Source organism: Meriones unguiculatus, chromosome 11 (assembly GCF_030254825.1).
Source record: "Meriones unguiculatus strain TT.TT164.6M chromosome 11, Bangor_MerUng_6.1, whole genome shotgun sequence".
Lineage (NCBI taxonomy): Eukaryota > Metazoa > Chordata > Mammalia > Rodentia > Muridae > Meriones > Meriones unguiculatus.
The window spans coordinates 74,177,711-74,199,856 of record NC_083359.1 but is presented as its reverse complement, the minus strand read 5'-3'; the positions used below and the strand labels follow the sequence as shown (position 1 = coordinate 74,199,856).

Below are 22,146 nucleotides of genomic sequence, written 5' to 3'. Positions count from 1 at the left end.
CCACATACACATGGAATAACCATTCCCACACCTATACCAAAATATATTTTAGGCTTAACAGAAAGTGCATATAGTGTTTGTAAAATTCATCTGGAAGGGAAGTTTCTAGGCTTACACGTTTACGTCAGAATGCAAGACATCTCTCCAAACAGTAGCCTAAGCATCCATGTTACACTAGGAAATGTGAGTGCCAGCAGCTCTCAAGTAGTAGGAAACTGTAACAAAAGAAATAGTGAAATCGGAAGTTGGTCCTGTGGAAATCTCAGTATAATACCTGCCTGCTTCTGCTCTGAGATCAGCAACAAGATGATTCATACTGGAATTTATATGCTTAGATTGTAGAAACAATCCTGAAAGGGTTGTTTAACCCTTTAACACTTACAGTGCTGTAGTAAATCAAGTGTGTTTTGGCATAAATTTGCCATAGAATCAACACAGTAACATTCAGAAGTAGACCCATGCATATGAAAACTGATCCCTAATGAAGATACTGAGGCAGTTCAATACGGGAAGCATTACCACTCCAATAAATGCTCCAGAACAGTGGTTCTCAACCTGTGGGTTGGGGCCCCTGGGGGGTGTTGCATGACCCTTCACTGGGGTCGACTAAGACTATCCTGCACATCAGATATTTACATTGTGATTCATAATAGTAGCAAAATTACAGTTATGAAGTAGCCAGGAAATAGTTTTATGGTTGGGGGTCACCACAACATGAGGAACTGTATTACAGGGTCGCAGCATTAGGAAGGTTGAGAACCACTGACCTATAGGAGCTTATCTGTATAGAAAATAAAGAACTTGGCCTCTATGAGTTGCCTTGAACTGTACCCAAATCTCTGTCTGGTTAGTTAGCTTTAATTGTCAACTTGATGCAGCCTGGAGTTATCCAAGAGAACTCTCAATTGACCAGCCAGATGAGTCTGTGGGCGTGACCGTGAGGGGTTATACTGATTGCTAATTATGTAGGAGGGCTCAGTCCACAGTGGGCAGCTGCATCATCCCCATGCAGGTGCTTCTGGGGTAGCTAAGCATGAGCCCCAGTGACCCAGAGAGCAAGCCAGTAAGCAGTGTACCCATGATTCCTCCCTTGACTTCTCTCAATGATGGATTATGACCTGAACGTGTGTGCTAAATAATACAGGTTGCTTTTGGTCAGAGTGATTTACCACCGAAATAGAACAAAACTAGAATAGTCCCAAATATAAACAGTAAAATGATAAAAATTCTCAGAGCAAACCTTATAACCTTTGTGTCATCTTCCCAGAAAGCTCTTATAAACCACTGCCCTGCTTTGGAACCTAAAGCAGAAATACATCACCACCGGGCATAGTGCAGTCCTCCATGACCTGACCATATTCTGACCTTCAGATCCTACATTTTCCTCTACACTGCTCCAACTCCCCTACCCCTATACATTGCCCATGTCTTATTCTGAAAGTGGGACCTCCTGTGCCTTGATGCTTGTGGTCACTCACACCCAGAACTGTTGGGGTGATCTTTTTGTGCACTGTGTAGAGACTGTCTTTGTATTATTCAAATGCTGAGTTCTGTACCAGCAGAGAGCTGATTACAGGCCAGACTTTTGTGTTGTCATTCTTTGGCTGCATCCTATTTGTTAAACACTCCCTCCAACACCCTCTGATTGGTTTAATAAAAAGCTGAACAGCCGATAGCTGAGGCAGGAGAGATAGGAGGAACTCTGGGAAAGAATCTGAGGAAGAGTCACCAGCCAGACATGGGAGAAGAAACAGGTGCCGGGACTAAGGTGCCGAGGAGAGGTGAAGTCATGTGGCAGGATGTAGATTAGTATGAGAGGGTTAACTTAAGTTAAGAGCTAGTTGGGGAGCAAGCTGAAGCTAAAGCGAAGCTTTCATAATTAATAAAAAGTTTTTGTATCATTATTTGGGAGCTGGCACTCCAAAAACAGTCCACGACACAAAACACCCCTCTTTCCTCCTCTTCTGTTACCCAACTCCAACACAATAGCTATCACCTAGTAAGCATATGTGTGACTCTATGACATTTGACCTTATGACACCTGATGATGATGAAGATGATGATGATGGAAGAGGAGGAAAAGGAGGAAGGCAGAGTTCAGTAATGTGACCTTTGTAGTAGTTCAGCTTAGAGACAGTGGAGGTCTAAGGAACGTGCTCAAATGCAGAGATGTCTCTGGTCTGAGACGCCTTTCAGAGAATCAGCTGAAAGAACGCGGTAAGACACTGGATACAGGACTCCGTGAACTGGAGCTGTTGAGTATAATTCCGAGAAGTCTCGCTTGGATGCATGGGGGATGGTGCAGTGGTTCATAAAAACAGGAAGGACATGAAGGAGAAGTTTCTTTCCTGAGTTAAAACTGATTGAAGAACATAGTGACTTTGAAAGTGAGTACAATTCTTTCTTTCTCTCTTTTCTTTGCTTTTTTGAGACAGGGTTTCTCTGTGTAGCCCTGGCTATCCTGGACTCACTTTGCAGACCAGTCTGGCCTCAGACTCACAGAGATCCGCCTGTCTCTGCCTCCCAAATGCTGGGATTACAGGTGTGCACCACTGCACCCGGCTTGAGTACTATTTTTAACATACATGTTTTAAGTATTCTTCAACATGTTTAACTATTTATATGTTAATAATACACATGCAACAGTATTCCAATATTCACACATATTATAAAACATATACAAAGTAGAAAGATCAGAAGAAATGAGAAATGCATTAAATCAAAATTGTAATTTCTCCTCACAAACCACCAGAACATAGTTTTGAATATCAAGAAGGATGGTACCTGCTGTTTTAGAGTCACAGGGTTAGGTCATTTGCAGCATCACAGAGAAGGGCAGTGCTGGATTGCCTTCAACTTGGGGAAAGCTCATATTCTTTATATTTCTAATTCTTTTTTCTGAGTTTATGCTAAGAATGGGTATACTTGTGAAACTTTTGTCTGTCTGTCTGTCTCTTTCTCTGATTTTTTCCCCCCTGAGGTATGGTCTCACTGTCTAGCTCTGGCTGTCCTGGAACTCACTCAGCAGACCAGGCTGGTCTCGAACTCAGAGATCCACCTGCCTCTGCCTTCCAAGTACTGGTGTTAAAGGTGTGAACCACCACTGCCGCCACCACCACCACCACCGGGCGGTGAAATTTTCTTAGTATCTATGGTGCATTGCTGTAGAAGGTCATTGTAATTCAAACAAGCAAGTGTTAACTTCCTAGGCACAAACTTTGCCTGTGACATGAAGCACCTTTCCCCCTTAAAAATGTCAAGAGTAGGAGACAGGGCTTCTCTGCTGGGAGTCCCAACCAAGTCCAACCAGGAGAGAGATGCTCCCACCCATCTGGCCAGCACAAAGGAGTCCATGACCTCCTCTTAAGATAATAGTGAGTGTGTTCCATTCCTCCTACAGCTCAGAGCAAAACTCAGGACTCTACATTTAACATAAACGTTTCTGCTAACATACTGCTCAGGTTTATCCTATGTCTGTCATGGTGCTGCCTTTCTATTGCAGTCTCCTCTGTGGTTATCTAAGGCCAGTTGTGACGTTCTGATAAACATGGACGCCTGCTGCTGCCAGATCTCAATTTGGAGAGTATAGAACATAATTTTGACTAATTGGCCCAGTAGGAACTAAACAACTCTGGGGGTCTGCGGCAAGGAAAGCGGAGGAGACTTCATCAGCCGTCCCCCAGGCAGCCTCCTGACAGAGTGCCAGGGTGGCTTAATCAATGCACTTAAGTCTCTGGATAAGACCTGAGGCCTGATTGGACCAGATTCTATTATACCTCGTGCTGTCTCGGATACTATACACACAAAATCCTGAGCCTGCAATTCCTTTTAAGGCATAGAACAGAAGAAAACACGAAAGGCTGCACCTTCTTTTGCTCCAGACTGCTGTAAGGAAGGGAGTGGATAGAAGTTTGGATTGCTGACATCTGCTTAAGCTTAGCTGGTGTGTGAATGGATCTCCAGGCTCTGCGAGGCTAGCAATGCAGAGAGCTCTCTGGTATCCAGGATCAGCCGCAAGCACAGCTGGAGCTAAGGCCAGGCGAATCACAAGCCCCTTCCCCTCCCCCACAGGAACAGCAAGAAGACAAGACAGCGAGTGGGTGCTCTAAGAGGTGCCACATGTGGCTTGAAAAACGGCTTCAAACGATTCGGTTTACAGAGCATGTCCTTCTGTAAGGAAAATTCACAAATGTGAGCAAGGAGCGAAAGGGCTGGCTGGCGCGGTTTTTGCTTCTGTTTTCTGACTCTGTGGCGTGACTGTTTATCTTGAGTGGAAGGGCAGGGTCAGGGAAGCTGGCAGGAGCCAGGGATCTGGGAGTTGCTGACAGAGGGAACCATGAGGGCTCTGAAAGCAGTTCACTGTCAGCGTGGTAGATTCAACCGCCCAGATAAGCGAGAGCACAATTTCCATAACCTTCCTGGCCTTTCCCCTTCTACTTCATTGAAAAGAGTTAGGCCTTTTCTTTAAGTGTTAAAGTTAAAAAGTCATTTTTTTCCCATTAACTTTTTAGGTTACTTTGCCAGAGCGCGGGCCACTAATTGCACTCCTACCTGCCGCAATACTTCATCTTTCCTGTTCCTCTCTCCTCGACTGGCCTGGAAAGCTTCCTTGCCCCAGCTAGTCCTTCCTTCTTTAAATAGTCCTCCCTCTTGTTCAAACTGCATGTTTCCAAGTCCATTGCCCATCCCCTTCTTTAAGCTTTCTTCCCCAACTCTCAAATTCCCCTTTGTACTTGAAATCTAGGTTCTGGACATGAGAAAACAAAAACAAAACCAAAAACATAGAAGCTGTCTTTTTTTAGTATGGCTCATTCGGCTTAACACAACAGCTCCTGTTTTCCTGAAAAAAAAAAAAAAAAAAAAAAAAAAAAAGCCATGATTTCTTTTTTTTTTTTTTTTTCTCTTTAAGGCTAAGTACAGTTTCTTGTGTGTATGCGCTGCACTTTCTTTGGTTACGCAGGAGCCTCCATGCTGACCTCCACAGTGGTTTGTTAGAGTGCACATTCTGACCAGCAGTCACTCAGACTCCCTTCTCACTGACTCATCGCTGACATTTGTTGAAGTTTTCTTGCTGTTAGCCATTCTGATGGAGTGAGACGAGTGAGACGGACTCTCACAAAGAGTTTTGCTTGCATTTCCCTGGTAACAAAGGATGTTGCATACTTTCCCAACTATGTCTTCTTTTTGAGAACAGTCTCAGCTCAATAGCCCGTTTTCGACTAATTTGTTCTTGTGTTGTTTAGTTGTTCCCGTTCTTTATGTATTGTAGATAGTAATCCCCTGTCTGATGTATAGTTGGCCCAGCTCCTTGTTCCCAGTAGGCTGACTCTGCTGATTGTTTCCTTTGCAAAGCCCCAAACTAACATGACCACAATTCTGTGGCAAGTGAAGGTCACAGAAAGGCGGTATAAGAATAGAATTGTTCTGAGTCAGACAGATCTATTTTCAAATTTGGACTCTGCTGTGTGACCTTGGACAAATCACCCACGTTTTCCAAGCTCCAGTTTCCATTTAAGAAGGAATCACTTTGTACTGCAGAGACTGCTCTGTGTGGAACCTTCCAGCCCCCCTCTCCTGTTGTTTGGAAATGTGTCTCCTCCTCATCTGGATCTTGACTGTTCATTGATCGTGTTTAAGAGATCTCACCATCCTTATTTATTTTTGGTTTCCCCTCACTTAGTCACCTAATGTGAGAGCTGGTCAATAGCTACATAAAATGTCCTGACTTCTCCTTTCCTCCCGTGCCCAGCATGCTGTTAGGTGTAGTTTTACCATGGCCCTGAATGTTTACCCTCTAGAGGCCAAAAGTCAGATTGGTCTATTGACCATCCAGCCAGGAAGCAGGACAGCTCAATCTTGGTTTCACAAAGTTGCTATTGGAATTCAGAACGTTCTCTCTGGTTTTACTTTGGTTTACAGGAAATAGCAAGGTCAATCTATGGTGCTGAAAAGACTGAAGAGGGGTGGCATTTTACGTTACTGCGATAAAAGCAAGTTGAGAATGAAGGGTTTGTCTTGGCTCACGGTTTGAGGGAAGATGATGCATCATGGCTGGAAGACACGGTGATGGGAACTTACGGTGTCTGGTTCCATCAAATCCACAGTCGGGAAGCAGAGCTGAGTGCAGGGACGAGCTGGCTTCCTCTATGATCCACTGTATTCAGTCTGAAACCACAGCTTATGGGATGATGCCACCTCATGTCCAGTGGGTCTCCCTCCTCATCTGAACTGGTCTGGAATACCATCACAGGCATGCCTAGAGATATGTCTCCTTGGTAACTCAAAACGCAGTCAGGTTGACGATGAAGATTAGGCTCACATTCCTGTAAAAATTAAGGAGGTATGACCAAATGAAAGAAAAAAAAGAGACTGCAACCTAGCTGGGACGAAGTGATGCTGGGCATGAAATGATCTTTCCCTTCAGACGGACGCTGGAATGCATTCATGAGAACCTTGAAACAAAACCCCACATTCTACTCATTTCTCATTTGCTGGTATAGAAATCGAGGCATTTCACAGTTTGGTTATCAAATACTGTGATGTGTGTGGAAACTGGGCAGATAAAACGGGCCAATTAGACTGTGGCAACATCTGCCCAAACTATAACCCTGGCCCTTAGCAAAAACACAATCCAGGATCAAACAGAAGTCCTGCGGATGAACACACATCATTTAACGCAGCGTTTGAGAAGGCTGTGCTGGCTGGCTGGTGCGAGGCTGAGGCTGATGAGAAGTCCAGGCCCTTCCTGCTGGCAGTGTGTGCACCTTTAAAGAAAACATATTCCTAGTCAGTATCTACTTAGTGTATTCCAGAAAGCTCTCCTCCACAGGCTGGGTTGAAAGTACCCCGGACTCTTCCTGTAGAAAATGGGTTTTCAAGCATACTTTAGCCAATCTGTTTAAAATTTGAGAGCAAAATTTAGTTTTAGGTTGTTTCATTTAGGCGTAAAGGTTTTTTGTTTTGCCTTGTTCACTTCATGGATTGTAGAAATTACATTTTTAAAGTGTCTCCACCCAATATGCAAAGAACACTGCCTGCATTCCCCCCAGTGCAGTGTGTCCACACAGAGCTGTAAGAGGAGAGAAAAGCATGCAGGAAGAGAAAAATCGAAGTATTAATTTTAAAGGTTTATTTGTTTTTATTTTATGGGTATGGATGTTTTGCCTGTATGTATGTCTGTGTACCAAGTGTGTGCCTGGTATCCCTGGAGGCCAAAACAGTGCATCAGTTCCCAGAATTGGGAGTTAGAGACAGCTGTGAGCCACCGTGTGAGCGCTGAAACAAACCTGGGTCCTCTGGAAGAGCAGCCAGTGTTTGTAAGCACCTGGATACCTCTCCAGCCCCAGGCCAAGCTGCAGTATTCTTAGTTCACTAGCAGGCAAATGAGAGGCTCATCAAAACCAGATTTCGTTCTTTCTCAGTGTACGTGGAACACAATTCACATCATGATACAGCATTTTTTTTTGGGGGGGGGGAGTAAAAATGTCACAATATGATATTTAGCAAGTTCATAATCTAAAAAAGAAAAGAATGCTGCTAAGCTATGGGGTTGGTCAGATGGTTCAGTGGTAGAACACTTCCACACAAGGCTGATGACCTGAGCTTAATCCCTGGAGCCCATGGTGGAAGGAGGAAACAGACTCGTAAAAGAGGTGTGTTCTGACTCCAAAACCACGTGTGGCATGTTTGCACATGTGCACATGCACAGACACACACACACACACACACACACACACACACGCATGCACATGCACACACTAAAAAGAAGGTAGACTTCTTTATTGCTCTTCATGCCCTGGCCACACAATCCATGAGCAGATAGGCAGGCTCAGAAGCAACCTGAATGGAGGCCTCCCCTCTATCCCCATCCCTGTGTTGTGTGTTTACCCAGGTTGTTGAGGTTTGGATGGGCTTCTCATGTTAGACCCATGCTACATTCCCAAACTAGGAAAGTCCAAAATCTAAGTTAGTCCTAGAGCTTACTCCAGCACGACATTACAGACCCTTCCCTAGGAGAGATTAGAGCCAGTTTTAGATTTATTCCTATTCCGGAGGCAAGGTCAGGAAGGCATCAACATAGTCACATGGAAATTCACTGCCAAGTGACATTGCTTACACCTTGTTCGCCTATCAAATGGCCGTGTGCATGCTGTGCAGCACTAACTAGACAATCAATTTTGGAAACTAATGAGAGAGTCCTCTGTGGGGGACACAGTATTGTCTGATCAAACGAAAAGAAATGAGCATTAGGGGTGCGAGATATATTGTGTGCCCTTACTGCCTACCGACCATGAACGCAGATAAAGTCTGAGAACCAACTCCCTCCGCATGCGTCTCCCAGAAGTGTTTCTTGAAGTTTCCCCCTGTGCACCTGCCGTGTTCCTGTGGCCTGTAATGAAATAGATTTGATTTCTGTTTTCGGAAATGAAAGACTGAATGCCGACGGGCCTTTAGCCCAGAAGGCGGTAGGGTGAGAGCTACTTGAAGGTTAGTTAAAATGATTCTCTACATTAACTGGTAAATGTTTCCACCAGAGAATCCAACATTTTAGATTGTGTGTGAGTGTGCACATGCATGTGGGTGCATACATGTGGACCTACACATCTTTCTCCCAGCACAGGCGACATCCAGAGTTTGGTGACACTTGTTCTCCACACTAAGTTTTGAGACAGAGTCTCTCACTGCGTCTGTGTCTTACCTATTTGTCTAACCTGGTGGAGGCTCCAGAGCTCCAGCCTGTCTCTGTTTTCCCAGTGCTGGGATTAGACATGTGCCTCCAACACCACACCTGGCTTTTTACGTTGGCGCAAAAAAATCTGAACCCAGGCCCTTCTGCTTGTGTGGCCCCAAATTTTAGATATTACATTCTTCTCAAAAGAAGCCCGGCTCTGAATTTTTTAAAGACTCAGATTCCTGGGAACTCAGGTTTTTTCTTTTGAGACAGGGTTTCTCTATGTAGCCCTCGCTGTCCTAGACTCGCTTTGAGGACCAGGCTGGCCTCCAACTCACCGAGATCCGCCTGCCTCTGCCTCCCTGAATATTGGGATTATAGGCATGCGCCACCATGCCTGGCTGTCAGGTTTGTTTTTTTTTTTTTGTTTGTTTGTTTTGCTGTTGTTGTTTGTTTCTTTATTTTTAAAGTAAATTTATTGTGTGTGTGTGTGTGTGTGTGTGTGTGCGCGCGCGCACTTTCAGTGTTTGCATGGAAAGCAGAGGACTACTTGCCGGGGTCTGTTCTTTCCTTCCATTATGTGTGCTCCAGGGATCAAATCCAGGTTATCAGGTTTGGCAGCAAGTCTCTTTATCCGGTGAGGCATCTTGCCAGCCTGGTTGTGAATGGCACATGGGGGTCTGTGAAGGGAGGTCTGGAGTGAGGAGGTACAGCTCTGGGTCAGACATTTAAGAAAACTGGGAGTTCCTTCTCAGGCTCCGATGCTGCTGTGGTGACACGGTGCCTGTGGGGTGGTTACGTGGTCCATGTCAGTGTCTGAACTGTTGAGACCTTGGAAAGACAGCTCTCACTTCAACACGGACGGGAAAGTTGATGGCATCTGCTCCCCTAAGGATTCTTGACTTTTGCCCTTACTCAGCCAGTCAGAGCTGAGAGTCCACAGAATTGTGCTGTTCATGCCAATGACAGTCACGTGATTTACAGTTCTGTCTCATTTTAAGCTTTCAAGCACATAATCCATAATAGCTGAGCTTTGGATCCTATCAGGCTGTAAAGTACACAATCCACTAGAATTCCCCAGCTGGCCTAGAACACTGAAGGCTTCTTTGTGGTCTCAGCCTCAGTTGTGCTGAGGTATCTTCGCCCGTCCCAACCCCCACGTCTGTCTTTGTGGATGTGTTGCCAGATTGCTCCACTGATTGGAGACCAGGAAGGGAGCCCAACTGTTTCTTGGTGCTGGCAGTGTATTCAGCAGGAATTGCTGTACACAGAGCAGCCGTTCCCTGGGGAGGTTCACAGGGGTAATGCAGGATCAGTCTGGACGTTTCTTTCCTTTATCAAGAAGTTCTGCCAAATTCTATCAGTGCTCAGAGAAAATATACAAAGTCTGAAGTCTAGTGGGATCCACTTTTAAAAATTCTTAGCTGGAGGGGGCTAGAGAGATGGTTCAACAGTTAAGAGCACTCTTGTTCTCACTGAGAACCAGGTTGGTCTTTAGCACCCACATGGCAGCTCACAACGAGCGATTCCAGTTCTAACGGAAGTCAACGCCCTCTTCTGGCTCTCACAGGAACTGCACAATGTGGTGCGCAGCTATGTAGTCATGCGAAACATCCACACACTTGCAATTAAATAAATAAATCTTAAAAAAGTTGAATCACATCGGACTTCCTCACATTTTAAAATTTTTCTGCATTTAGCTGGACATCGTTCTTCTCAGAGTTTGTTCTAACTTTACAGACTCCATTGTGCAATCTTGCCCAGTCTCCAAGGGGACCTTTATGTAATGAAAATTCCTTTGAAAATGGTTGCCCAATGATTGACATTTATTCCAAAATATGCCATGATGGCAGCTGCTTAATCCTTTATTCTAGTGGAGCGCTTTTAATTAAAAACAAGTGTTCCCAAAGGGCGCTGGCGATTATTAAGAACTTGAAGCAGTATAAAAAGCTGACGCCCCGTCTTGCTCTTGGTGAGTTGGCAGTCTGACGGTGGAGGTCAGATGAAGTTGTGGAAAGCAAAGCAAGCCGAAGGCAGTCTACAGAAGGTAGGCAAACTACCTTAGCTAGGGCAGAAATGCAGTTGACATGCCACAGAGGAAGCTTGTGCGGCTCTGGCATCGCCACACCTCCTAACGAGCCCACCTACACACACCTACCATTTCAGGTCCAAACACAACCGACACTTAACACTGCTCTGCAATGGCAGATTTCTTGTTTTTTCACTTCTGCATAGGGAATACACAATGTGGAAGTAAGCACAATAAAAAGTGACGAACCAAATCTCAACATAAAACCCCTTATCTATATTTAGCAATATAAATCCTTAACTAATATAGGATAATAATTTATATTAGTTTTTCTCCCACTTTTGTAGATGATGCATGCATTATTTTATAAGTTGCAGGTCGCTGCAGTTTCATCAAGTCATATTTAAGATGAGAAAGCCGAGGCTAAGAAAGGTGAAATGATTTACCCCTGAGGTACAAAGAAAAAGAACTATTGAATCATCCATCATTCAGGCTCAGGTCTTTTGACGACACAGCCACTGCTCTTTGTACTAACTCTGAGCCTGTGAGTCAAATGGAAGAACAGAGGCTGCTCCTGATAGATGGGAGAGCTGGAGATAGTAGGAGATAAAGATAAACAAACAGGCTTATCTGGACAAGACCTCGGCTCATCAGGAAGAAGGATGAGGAGGAGAGGGCAGGAGGGTAGGAGTGGCACAAAGACAAATAGTCATGGAAAGAGAGTGGAACTAGGCGGATGCCAGGCGTTTATGAGATTAATTCTCAGTTGGATTAAAAAAATTAAAGAGATTTCTTCACATGGAAGCAAAGTACCAATGTATATAAAAGCCACGAAGGAAAAACTAGTGCATTATTAATAGACGCAATGGAGTCTGCAGAGGCAGAAGAAAAGCCTGACTGACAGAGGAAGGTGAGAACCTCCTGAGCATTCCAGCAGGGCCCTGGATTTGGAGCCTTTCCCCTCCAAAAACATGTAAAGGAAAGAGGGAGGAGAAGAGAAGATGATAATTGATGAGGAATGTGTCATGCCCTATTTATAACCCCAGGAAGAAAGTGAAATTCAATAAAGTGCAGACTGATTTATCAAACAAAGCCTAGCATGGAGTTAATAATACAAATAGAGATTTATGAGTGCAGTCAGGCCCCCGCACTTACCTTAAAGCCATGTTTCAAAAGGTTATCTTTCTATGGTAGTCACATATAACTTTTATCAAGTGACAAGGACACTAATAATAGCAACTTTTTGTGTCCTTACATTGCCGCTCGATATTTATGTTTCTAAGTTTAACCTCTGCTCATTGGCTTTCATGCATAACAGTCATTTGGGGATGAAGCCTTCAGCTCAGACCTTTATCATAACCTTGGAAAATGTGATGAACTCCAGATAGTAATTAGTTTTGAAGGAAAAGAAACAAAGGTTATTAATATTACATGTATGGGTAGCGTACGCGTAAGCATAGTGTTAGGAAATATTTTAAAAAGCATATGCAGGGGCTAGCCAGGAAGCTCAGAGGGAAAAGGCCTTACCAAATGAGCTCGAGGACCAGAACTTGGCTCTCCCACACCATGTAAATGCTGGGTGGGCATGGTGGCCTGCCTGAATCCCCCACCTCAAAAGGTGTATGGGCGTGGGGTGGGGAGATGGGGGAATGGGAGGGATGGGGAGGACAGCCCGGGTGACCTGCTGAGCTGGACTTGCTGGGCTCTACATGTGTGTGTGTTTGCATGTATGCAAACAAATAAATGCCACGTGCACATCTGCCCTCACATCACATGCTAATATACCACTCCCCACACAAATTCAGACATTAAAAGCAAAGGTTCAGTTAAAAGAAATGCTCCCTTTCAAGGAAATGCATCTTTCTCTCTAGTTCTGTTTTGTTTTGTTTTTCCTAGATAGGTTTCTCTGTGTGTAGCTTTGGCTGTCTGGGAACTCACTCTGTAGACCAGGCTGGCCTCGGATTCACAGAGATCTGCATGCCTCTGCCTCTGGAGTGCTAGTATTAAAGGCATGTACCACCACCATCTGGCTAGCAATCATCATATTTTAAGAACAGTTGTTTCACCAGTTTTAAACTACTGTCAGTTTCTTTAGTTAATCAATTTGATTAGATTGATCCTTGAATCTAACTTAACTTTAGAAAATCCTAATTTAGAAAACAAAACTGTTTAGCTGTGGTAGAGCTAAATACTTAGAATGTAATACATGTAACCACATTATAATTTCGGGACTTGGAGTCCAGGTGACCTTGGAAACCCTTGAGTGACTTCTGACAGGAAAATCCTTTGCCTGCGTCATCTGTGCCATCTCTCTTCCACTCCGCCACACTTGGCTCTCCTGTTTTAATTTTACTCTCCTGCTTCCTACAGCAGGAAATTTTTCTCAAGAAACTTTACTTTTTAGCGTCTGAGAACAAAAATGCTTTTGCGTTCTCTGATCACATATTTGCCTTTTTAAATATTCCCCTTCTTTCCCAAGCCTGACCTACCATCCAGGACTTTGAGAAAATGATTTTTTGGGGTAGAGGGTAATAGGATATCCGCTCCTCAGAGCTGATTTTCATAAGGTTTATGGCACTTTACACTCACGTGTAACTAGAAAAGAAGATCGCCATTGAACACTACAGTGATCCCATCGTGTGCGGTGCTGTTGAGTGGCTCAGGTCGGCGGTGTTTGTACAGAGGCTGCTTTATAACCTTTGATCCTGTGTTTTAAGAAAGCTGTGGCCCATGAGAGGAAGGGACACAAATGCCACCTGTCCTCAGTTTACAAACTGTAAAGCTACCATGTAAATGTCTGGCTGGTTTTTAGGAAAATTGGCAGGACACTTTTAATTCATGAGTTGTTGAAAGAAAACATAAATTTGAAAAATTAAAAAGCAATAAAATACTTTATGCTCCAAGAGGAATAGGCAAGTCAGCGGCTGTGTAATTTGGAGGTGTGGCAGCCAAGCCTCCAGCCAAACACAAGGGCTTCCGCTGAGCAAGGGGTCCCGTGGGCCTAAGCTCTGTCAGTCACACACCTGTAAAGCTACCCCCATCCAAACAAGACAGCAGTGAAGAGGAAAAAAATCTGTTGTTGCTGGTGAACTTTTCCGCTCTCCAGCTCTCCTGCTCTTACCTACCTACTCAGGTGTGAGCCTCTCTCAAGGGGGTGCTGTTGGGCCAGAGGAGAAGGTGACACCAGCAGATGGGGGGGGCGCCACAAGGAAGGCAGTCAGCCAGGGGGAGAGGGGATGGAGAGAGGGGCTTTCAGAGATGATAGGAGAGTAGGAGAGAGGGCAGTCAGCCAGGGGGAGAGGGGATGGAGAGAAGGGCTTTCAGAGATGATAGGAGAGTAGGAGAGAGAGCAGTCAGCCAGGGGGAGAGGGGATGGAGAGAGGGGCTTTCAGAGATGATAGAATAGGAGAGGGGTTGGAGGCAATGCCTTCTTAAATGACCTGGAGATGAGGTGTCATGGGGGGATGAACTTGGGAACCTCCACCTTCCTAGTAGTGTATTACAGTTCCTTAGCCTCTCTGACTCCCTTTTCACCATGGTAAATGGTGGTAAACACCTTGTAAAGGTTATTATGTGGATGAGAGCTCAAGGGGAAAAAATACAGTGCCCAGTGCCTAGTACCCAGTGTCATTTTTTTTTCCTCTGAGTAAATACAGTGGGGATAGGTGGGAAGACTCCAGTGTCAGGGTTTGGCGGGTTTTAGGGTGTGGGGCAGCAGTAGAGAGTCTACAAAGCTTGTTGAACCTTCTAAGAGCTGGCTGCCTCTCCATGACCCTCCTCAGCTGCCGGGTGCTTTGGGATTGTTGCCAATGCAGAAATGCATCTTTTCCCCAGACAGGGCAAGGGGCAGTCTGTAGGAAGTCAGTTCACAGTGGAGTTCAGTCCCAGCACTGAAAGCGGGCCAACTTTCACCCACACTGCGGAGCTGAGAGAGCAGCTGGGGGCAGGCGGCAGTGTCCGTGCTGTGGGGTCTCTAGGCAGCATATTCACAGATGTACAGTGTCTGTTGTGAGATTTTGTAATTTGTCTAGTTTCCCCAGTTACATCTCCATGACATGTGGAGAATGCGGCCAAAGCCATCTTATGTGGTTTCCTCACTTTGTTTTGATTTTTTATTTGTTGCTTACAGTATTATCTCCAGTAACAACCAAGGAATTTCCTTCCCCACGAATCTGGTCTATTTCCATTTTGCCTGTTTATTTTTAAGTTCCTTTTTCTTGGCTTGAAACCTCCCCTTGACTCTGCCTTGTTTATTTCCTTGCATGTGGCGGCATCATTTATCAGCATGTCCCTTCGGAGGAACTCTGTCCATTCTTAATTGCGTAGGTTGCATTTTCCTGAGCCCTAACGTGGGTATGTTGTGTGCCTCAGCACCAAGGGCTGGCTGCTATTCTACTCAGGGTTGCTGTCAGCATGCAGATGGGCTTGCTGTCCACGGCTTCCAGAAGGAGCACGTGAGGGCCTAAGGCAGAGAAAGACCTTCTCTGGAGAGACTTGTCTCAGTTTCTCTGATGTCACCCCCACTCTCTCGTTGACCTCATTTTCCATTTAATCTTATTTGTCAGTTGGTTACATGACCATAAGACCCGGCTTTTGCAGATGTGCTCAATTCTCTGAAGCCAGAGCCACAAAAAGCAGCGTTAACTAGTGATCATTTCCATCTTGCAAGATTAGCCACTTGGAATACATGCTGAATCTAGGCTCGTTCCCTCAATATGAAGTTAGCCCACTAAGCCAATGAGGCTTAAGGAGGAGATAAGTGACTTTAGTATTTCTTATGTGAATTGGCAAAACGCTGACCCTTCTTTTAGTTCTGGATTGTCATGAGTTACTGAATTATTGAATTGACATTCATTTAACATATACGTGCTCTAGATAGGATACATCTACACTCTCAAGATACTTAAAGGACTTGAAGGGGGAAATGGAGTTGAAAGCAAATAAATGCAATAAAGCCTCATATGTGTGACATAATCTACAGGTCTATTACACAGAGAGAGGGTCCCATTAAATCTCTTGGGGTGTGGACTGGAGGGAACAGATTTTCTTTCTCTCTCTCTCTCACACACACATGTGCACGCACACACATGCATGTGTACACACACACACACACACACACACACACACACACACACCAAAACAAAAAAACCAAAAACAAAAATTAAAATGACTGGATGTCTGTGGGATCCATATGTGTTTTTAAATGGCCAAAGGAGTATGGCCTAGGTCATGAGTCAGGGGTCAGCAGTGCGTTCTCAGAGTAAGAAAAGGGAGGTGTAAGGAACCAGGTACAAAGGGCCCCAGCTGCTATGTGAAAGAGTTTGGGTCCATGCTCCAAGAAAATTTTAAGTAAGCAGAATATCATGAACAGATATCCTTTGTGTAAACAGCACCCTAAGAAGGGTGTATTTGTGGGGCTTGCATGGAAGCAACAAGGTCCCATAGGACAGTGTGGTACCAAAGCAGGCTGTAATGTGATTCTGACAAGAGCTGAAGAAGACATAGAATAAGGATTCACTGAAAAAAAAAAAATCTTGTTTGGCTTCAGCAATGAGCCCAGAGCCTAAGAACGCAATGTAGCTGATGAACCCTAGCGAGAACCTTCTTCCTGTTTCCACCTCAGCTGTTCTTGTTTTCCTTCTGTTTATTGGTGGGACTCTCATCCAAGGTAGCACATGCTAGTTGTGTGCCCAGCCACCCTCCAGCCCTTCATCACAATTTGGAACATCATTCTTGTGGCATTTCACACATTATATTGCACTATGCCACATTATTAAAGCTTGTTTATAACCTTTCTGCCCTGGAGCCTTAGGCCTTAGTGATTTGAGAACAAAATGACTGAATTATTTGTGTGTACCTAGCACAGAGCTGTATATGCACAGCTGGCCAGGGTGTGTTTGAGGAGTAAAACTCTCAGTGCTTTAGCCACCGTTTCTTGCAAACTGTCTGTGAAATACAGAATATGAAAGGACCATTTTCAGTTCTCCTCCCCAGGGTCCAGAGCAAAATGGCAAGAAATATAATAAATAAATAAATAAATATATATTTATAGCATCTGTGACACTTGTATCACAGATGCTACAGAGAGGGCTCAGCCATTTAAAGCCCTTACTGCTCTTGCACCGATCTCTGTCACCTTAAAACCACATGTAGCTACAGTTCCAGGGTGTCTGTTGCCCTCTACTGGCATCCAAGGGTACCAGCACCCATGTGCACATATCCCTCCATATAATTAAAAATAAAATCTTTAAAAAAATAAAGTTTATGTTACTGCCCACTCTCAAGATGCATTCCTATTCTTCCAGAAGCATATATTATAATACCAGCAATAAATATTTGAAGATAAAAAGTGGCCATAGGAGTAATGCCTGCTGTGGTATTGTCTTCATTGGTTTTACTGTACAAAAATTGAACACATTAATTTGGTTTCATATCTTTTCAAATATAATTTTTTTAATTTTAATCTATATTGTATTTTATTCTTCCACCAGATCCGTAATGCCTCCTGCTTGCCTCTTTCAAGATGGAGGGGAAAACTATGGGAGAGCCTACTCAAGTGGTGTCTAAAGTCAAACTTTCCACAAAAGTAGAAAACCCAGGCCACTGGCTGGTGGAAGATCATGCTCGAATATGGGAAGTCTTAAAGACAGAAGAGGTAAGACAATGCTAAATGACAGAGCTGTGCAATGACGGATTTGCTCATTCCTGAGACTAGAAAATTCCCTGTGTAGCTGTTACCCCATGCCAGCTTGAAAGTCTGTTCAGGGACCATAGGCACAGCCAAGACTGGAGAACAATAAGCGAGAGATATGTCCCTTGAACATTATTAATGACACAGTGATTCGGGTAAAGGAGCCAGTAACACTAACAACCAAAGCATTCGATAATGAAACCTGCCTTACAGCCTCAGGTTCATTCTTCTTTCTGTCTTCTCTCCCAGGGTTCTCAAGCCTTTTATTGAAGTCTCAACAAATGCTAGTACTGTGTGTGTGTGTGTGTGTGTGTGTGTGTGTGTGTGTATGTGTGTGTGTGTAGAAGATAGAAAGAGAGAGAAACCTATTCATTAGTGGAAATGATACATTATGGCCCTTATTTTTGTTGTGTGTTTGAGATAAGCTCATAAGTAAAGAGGAGGCCCGGAATAAGCACTTCCCTAAGGCACGAGGGAATGAGAAGCTATTACGGGAAGATTAGATGGGGTTGATAACCCCAGAAGTGGTAAATTTCACTTCACTGACCTTGGCATTTACCCACCATGATTTCTCTGAACTGAAATGAAGGCTAGGGTATAACAGATAGGGAGAAAGCCAAAAACTAGAACTTTAAAACAGCTGATGTGGTCTGTAACATGATAGGGAAACCACGGAACACTTGGTAAACGGTACTGAAAAGGCGAGGAGTACCTTCAGAGGGCTCCCCGGATCTTTCAGCACCTTAGACGGCCATCCAGGGTCTGGGCCTTAGCTGCCAAGTTCAGAAATATTGTTTCTCATATATCCAACAGGCTCACAAAACCCACAACATAATGATGAAAATGATAATGGAAGGGGACGACCCTGAGCATAAACATGTATGCATGTAAGAGTCTTTCCATTTCAGTACTTACCAAGTGATTTTTTGTGTTATTTTATAACTTGTCAAATTTTTTTCTAAAGTGATGGTACCAATTTATGCTCCCACCAATAGTATGCAAAATTTCCCACTATTCTACATGCCTGTCAACTCTTGGAAGGATTAGATTTTCCTAATTTTTCTAACATTGTTGCTATAAAATTTTCTTTGCTGCTCACCAAATTTTTTTTGCATCTCAGCTTTATTTGAGACTGCTTTGAATCACAAATTTTAAATCATTTTTATTATATTCTATAAGTTTATTTTGTGCATGAAAATCTCTCACCAGTTTGAGCTTTCTTTTATTTTTCCGTTAGTGTTTATTTTTCTGGGGGTTATAATATGAGTCACTCTTTTTCTCTTACGCATACACACACAATGTGAATTGATGTCTTTTCTTGGTCTGTAAATCTCTCCAGAATTTTAAAATTCAGAATCTTCCGCCTTCTTCTTTTGTGAGCGCTACACAATTTCTGCTTTCTTTTTCATCTTTTGTTCATCCTCACTAACTTCTTTCCCAATTACTGTATTTTATTCCTCTTTGTTCTACATTCTAATTAATTTCATATCTATATTTCAACCACTAACCTACCTATATTGTTACTTCTGGAAGGTCCTTTCTGGTTATTGTTTTACAAAGTGTCATTATTTATTTGCTTCTTTTTTTCCCCCATTCCTATTTTTATTGTTAAAGTCCCACGTGTTAAGACCTGAGACATTTGCTCTAGTTGCCATAGTTTCGCAGATACTGGAAGACAGTATGAACCTCTTGGTTCAGAACAAGTGACTTTATTACTCCATTAAAACTGTAGCCAGAGTATGTATATGTTTGTTTTGGTTCCTTTTGTCCCAGTTCCTACAAGAGGGACAGAGGGGCCTCAGCATACCTGCATGGGTTATGAGTGCTGATCTGGGGAGTCGTGTTATTATTAGCAGCAGTAAGCAGGCTTGTACTTTGATTTAGTGAAATCAAAAAGCATTGGTGCATCCTGATTAAGGTCAGTCCTGAATGGTCTGGGTAAAGATTATCTGGGACTTTGAAACACACTTAGGAGGCAAGGGAGACCGCAAAACATTTTTTTTTCTAATACTATTAAATATAATGCTTTTAAAGCTCCAATTCTAATTCTAAAACTGGATGTGTTATTCTATTCTCTGATCTGTTTGTTTGTCCTCACACAAGGTTTGATTTTGAGCTGAAATGATTTATTTATTTTTGGGGGGAGGAAATGAAAGAAATTTCCTCCAATGAGGATTGCCATTTGTTTCTGGTAGCACTACCAATGGAAAGCCATTTTGTTTATTTTACTGAAAATAGATGTTTTTCATATATTCTGATTAGAGTTTCCCTTCACCCCATTCCTCCTCCCTGATGCCTCCTCCTCTTCCCTCCCCTTTCTGTCTTGTTAGGAAATAAACAGGCCTCTAAGGAATGATAATAAAATACAATAAGATAAAACCAGACAAATTGGAATGTGACAGGAAAGTCAAACAAGAGAAAGCACAGAAAACAGGTACCAACACAGAGACACCATTTATGCACATCAGAATTCCATAAAAACACAACACTGGAAGCCATAATATGTATGTAAAGGACCTGTAAGGTTAAAATCAAGCGCTGGCCTAACATTTTGAGACAAAGCACTAAAAAGATGCTGTTGCAGTCCTCTGTGTTGGCCATCTAGTGCGGAGCACACAGCCCGCCCTGAGGAGTGGTTTGTTTCCCCAGTGAGGTGAGACTCCCCTGCAGAGGACTAAGTTTTCCTTGGCAAGTTAGGGATGAGGGTGGGTGTCTGCTTCTCCATTAGCTTAACACCCCATCTGGTGCAGACCACGCAGGCCCTGCATATGCTGCCATGGTCTCTGTGAGTTCATATGGGCATTGGTCCTGCTGTGCTTAGAAGGCCTTGATTCCTGTGTCCTCCATCTCCTCTGGCTCTTACACTCTTTCTGCCTCCTCTTCTGCAATTTTCTGTGCCCTGAGGAGAGGGATTTGATGGAGATATCTCTTCTTGGGTTAAGTGTTCCAAGCTCTCTCACTCTCTGTGCATTGTCTGGCTGTGGGTCTCTGTGTTTGTTCTCATCTGCTACAGGAGGACGCCTCTCTGATGATGGCTGAGCAAGACACTGATCTATGAGTAAAACAGGATGTCATTAGGAGTCTTTTGATGGATATGTTCCTTTAGCAGAGCAGCAGCGTTGGTCCCTGGACTATTTAGTGTCAGGTTTTTGGTCACCCAGGGAAGGTTGGGTTTGAGTTCCGTCTCATGAAGTGGGCCTTCATTCAAGCAGATATTGTTGGTTATTCCTACAAGGCTTGTGCCACTATTACACCAGGAGGTAACAGTCGTAGATCAAGGTGTTTGTCGCTTGATTGGTGTTTACCTTTCTTCTCTGATATCATGCAGAATACCTTGTAGTACCATGAACACTAGTCCATAGTTGTGAAGACTCTACGTAGGCACAAGCGTGAACTTTCTGTGTTCAATGAATTGTGTAGGAATTGTCTTCAGCAATCTCAGCCTTACTGTCAGTTGGTGGAGAAACCATCTTGGCAATAGTCTGGGTCTTTTGGGGGTTCCCACGGGACCTCTTAGGCCAAGAACTCAATTAGATGTAACTCATTTCTGGTGCTGGAAGCTTCATTTGGTGACAAGACATAGTCAGTTGGGGTGCTCTCTCTCCCATTATTTGGTGACTTAATTTAGATTTTAAAATGTGTGTATTTTAGAATATTAGATTTCCTCAGGACACCTCAAATGTCCCTTAGTTTAGTTGTCTCTCCCAGTATTCCCCCCTTTCCCTTCTTTTCCTTGTCTGGTCCTCCCTATCTAGGACCCTCCCCCACCTCATTCATCCATAACTATTCTCTTTCCCCTTCCTATGGAGATCCATCCTTCCCCATCAGTTCCTTCTCTCTACATAAGTTCTGTTAGGCAAAACAACATCCAAATACAAGGAAATAAGTGAATACATACCATACCATATTTGTCTTTCTGGGTCTGAGTTACCTTACTCAGGATGATTTTTTTCTATATGTTTACCTAGGAATTTCATGATTTTTTAGAAAATGGCTGTGTAATGTTCCATTAAGTGAATGTACCACATTTTCTTTATCAGTTAATTTGTTGGTGGAATCTAAGCTGTTTCCAATTTCTGGCTATTATGAATAGAAAAACAATGAACATTGTTGAGCAAGTGTCTTTATAGTAGAATGAAGTGTCCTTTGGGTGTGTCCAAGAGTGGTGTGGTGGCTATTCTTGGTTATTAACTTGACCAGCATGGGGAAAACTGGCCATCTTGAAACATGGTGCTGGGTAGATATGGAGTGGCTTACCCCACAAAAAAATTCACTACTGTAAGCATGTGCATCCATAGATTTCTATCATGTTCACACTGAGTAGTCTGAAAAATATCAAGCTAAGAACTGGCTTTACAGTAGCTTTACACACACACACACACACCACCACCACAACAACAATAACACCAAAAAAACAAAAACAAAAACACTAAAGCAACAACAACAACAAAAAACCAGGACAGCTGAAACAGCACTCCAGAATGATAAAAGAACTGTGGCGGTATCAGCATCCCTGACCCCAGGTTGTACCACCAAGCTATAGTAATAAAAACAGCAAGGTACTGACACAAAAACAGCCACATTGACCAATGAAATAAAATTGAGGACCCAGAAATAAATCTACACAATTACAGATACCTGAGTTTTGATTGAGAACTAGGAAATACACTTGGGAAAAAAGACATCTGCAATAAATGATGCTGGTCAAACTAGATGGCTGCATGTAGAAGATCCAAATAGATACATACTTATCTC

At 43.4% G+C, this 22,146-nt stretch overlaps 1 protein-coding gene across 2 annotated transcripts in view; it reads left to right on the top strand.

Moving 5' to 3' along the window:
* Window positions 1-22,146, top strand: part of Rgl1 (ral guanine nucleotide dissociation stimulator like 1) — a 257,262-nt gene that overhangs the window by 81,962 nt on the left and 153,154 nt on the right. For both annotated transcript variants that reach the window (XM_021632873.2, XM_021632871.2), the window contains exon 2: window positions 17,192-17,355. In XM_021632873.2, coding sequence (XP_021488548.1) covers window positions 17,224-17,355 — 132 coding nt within the window. In that variant the 5' untranslated portion in view covers window positions 17,192-17,223. The remainder of the gene's footprint in view (window positions 1-17,191; window positions 17,356-22,146) is intronic.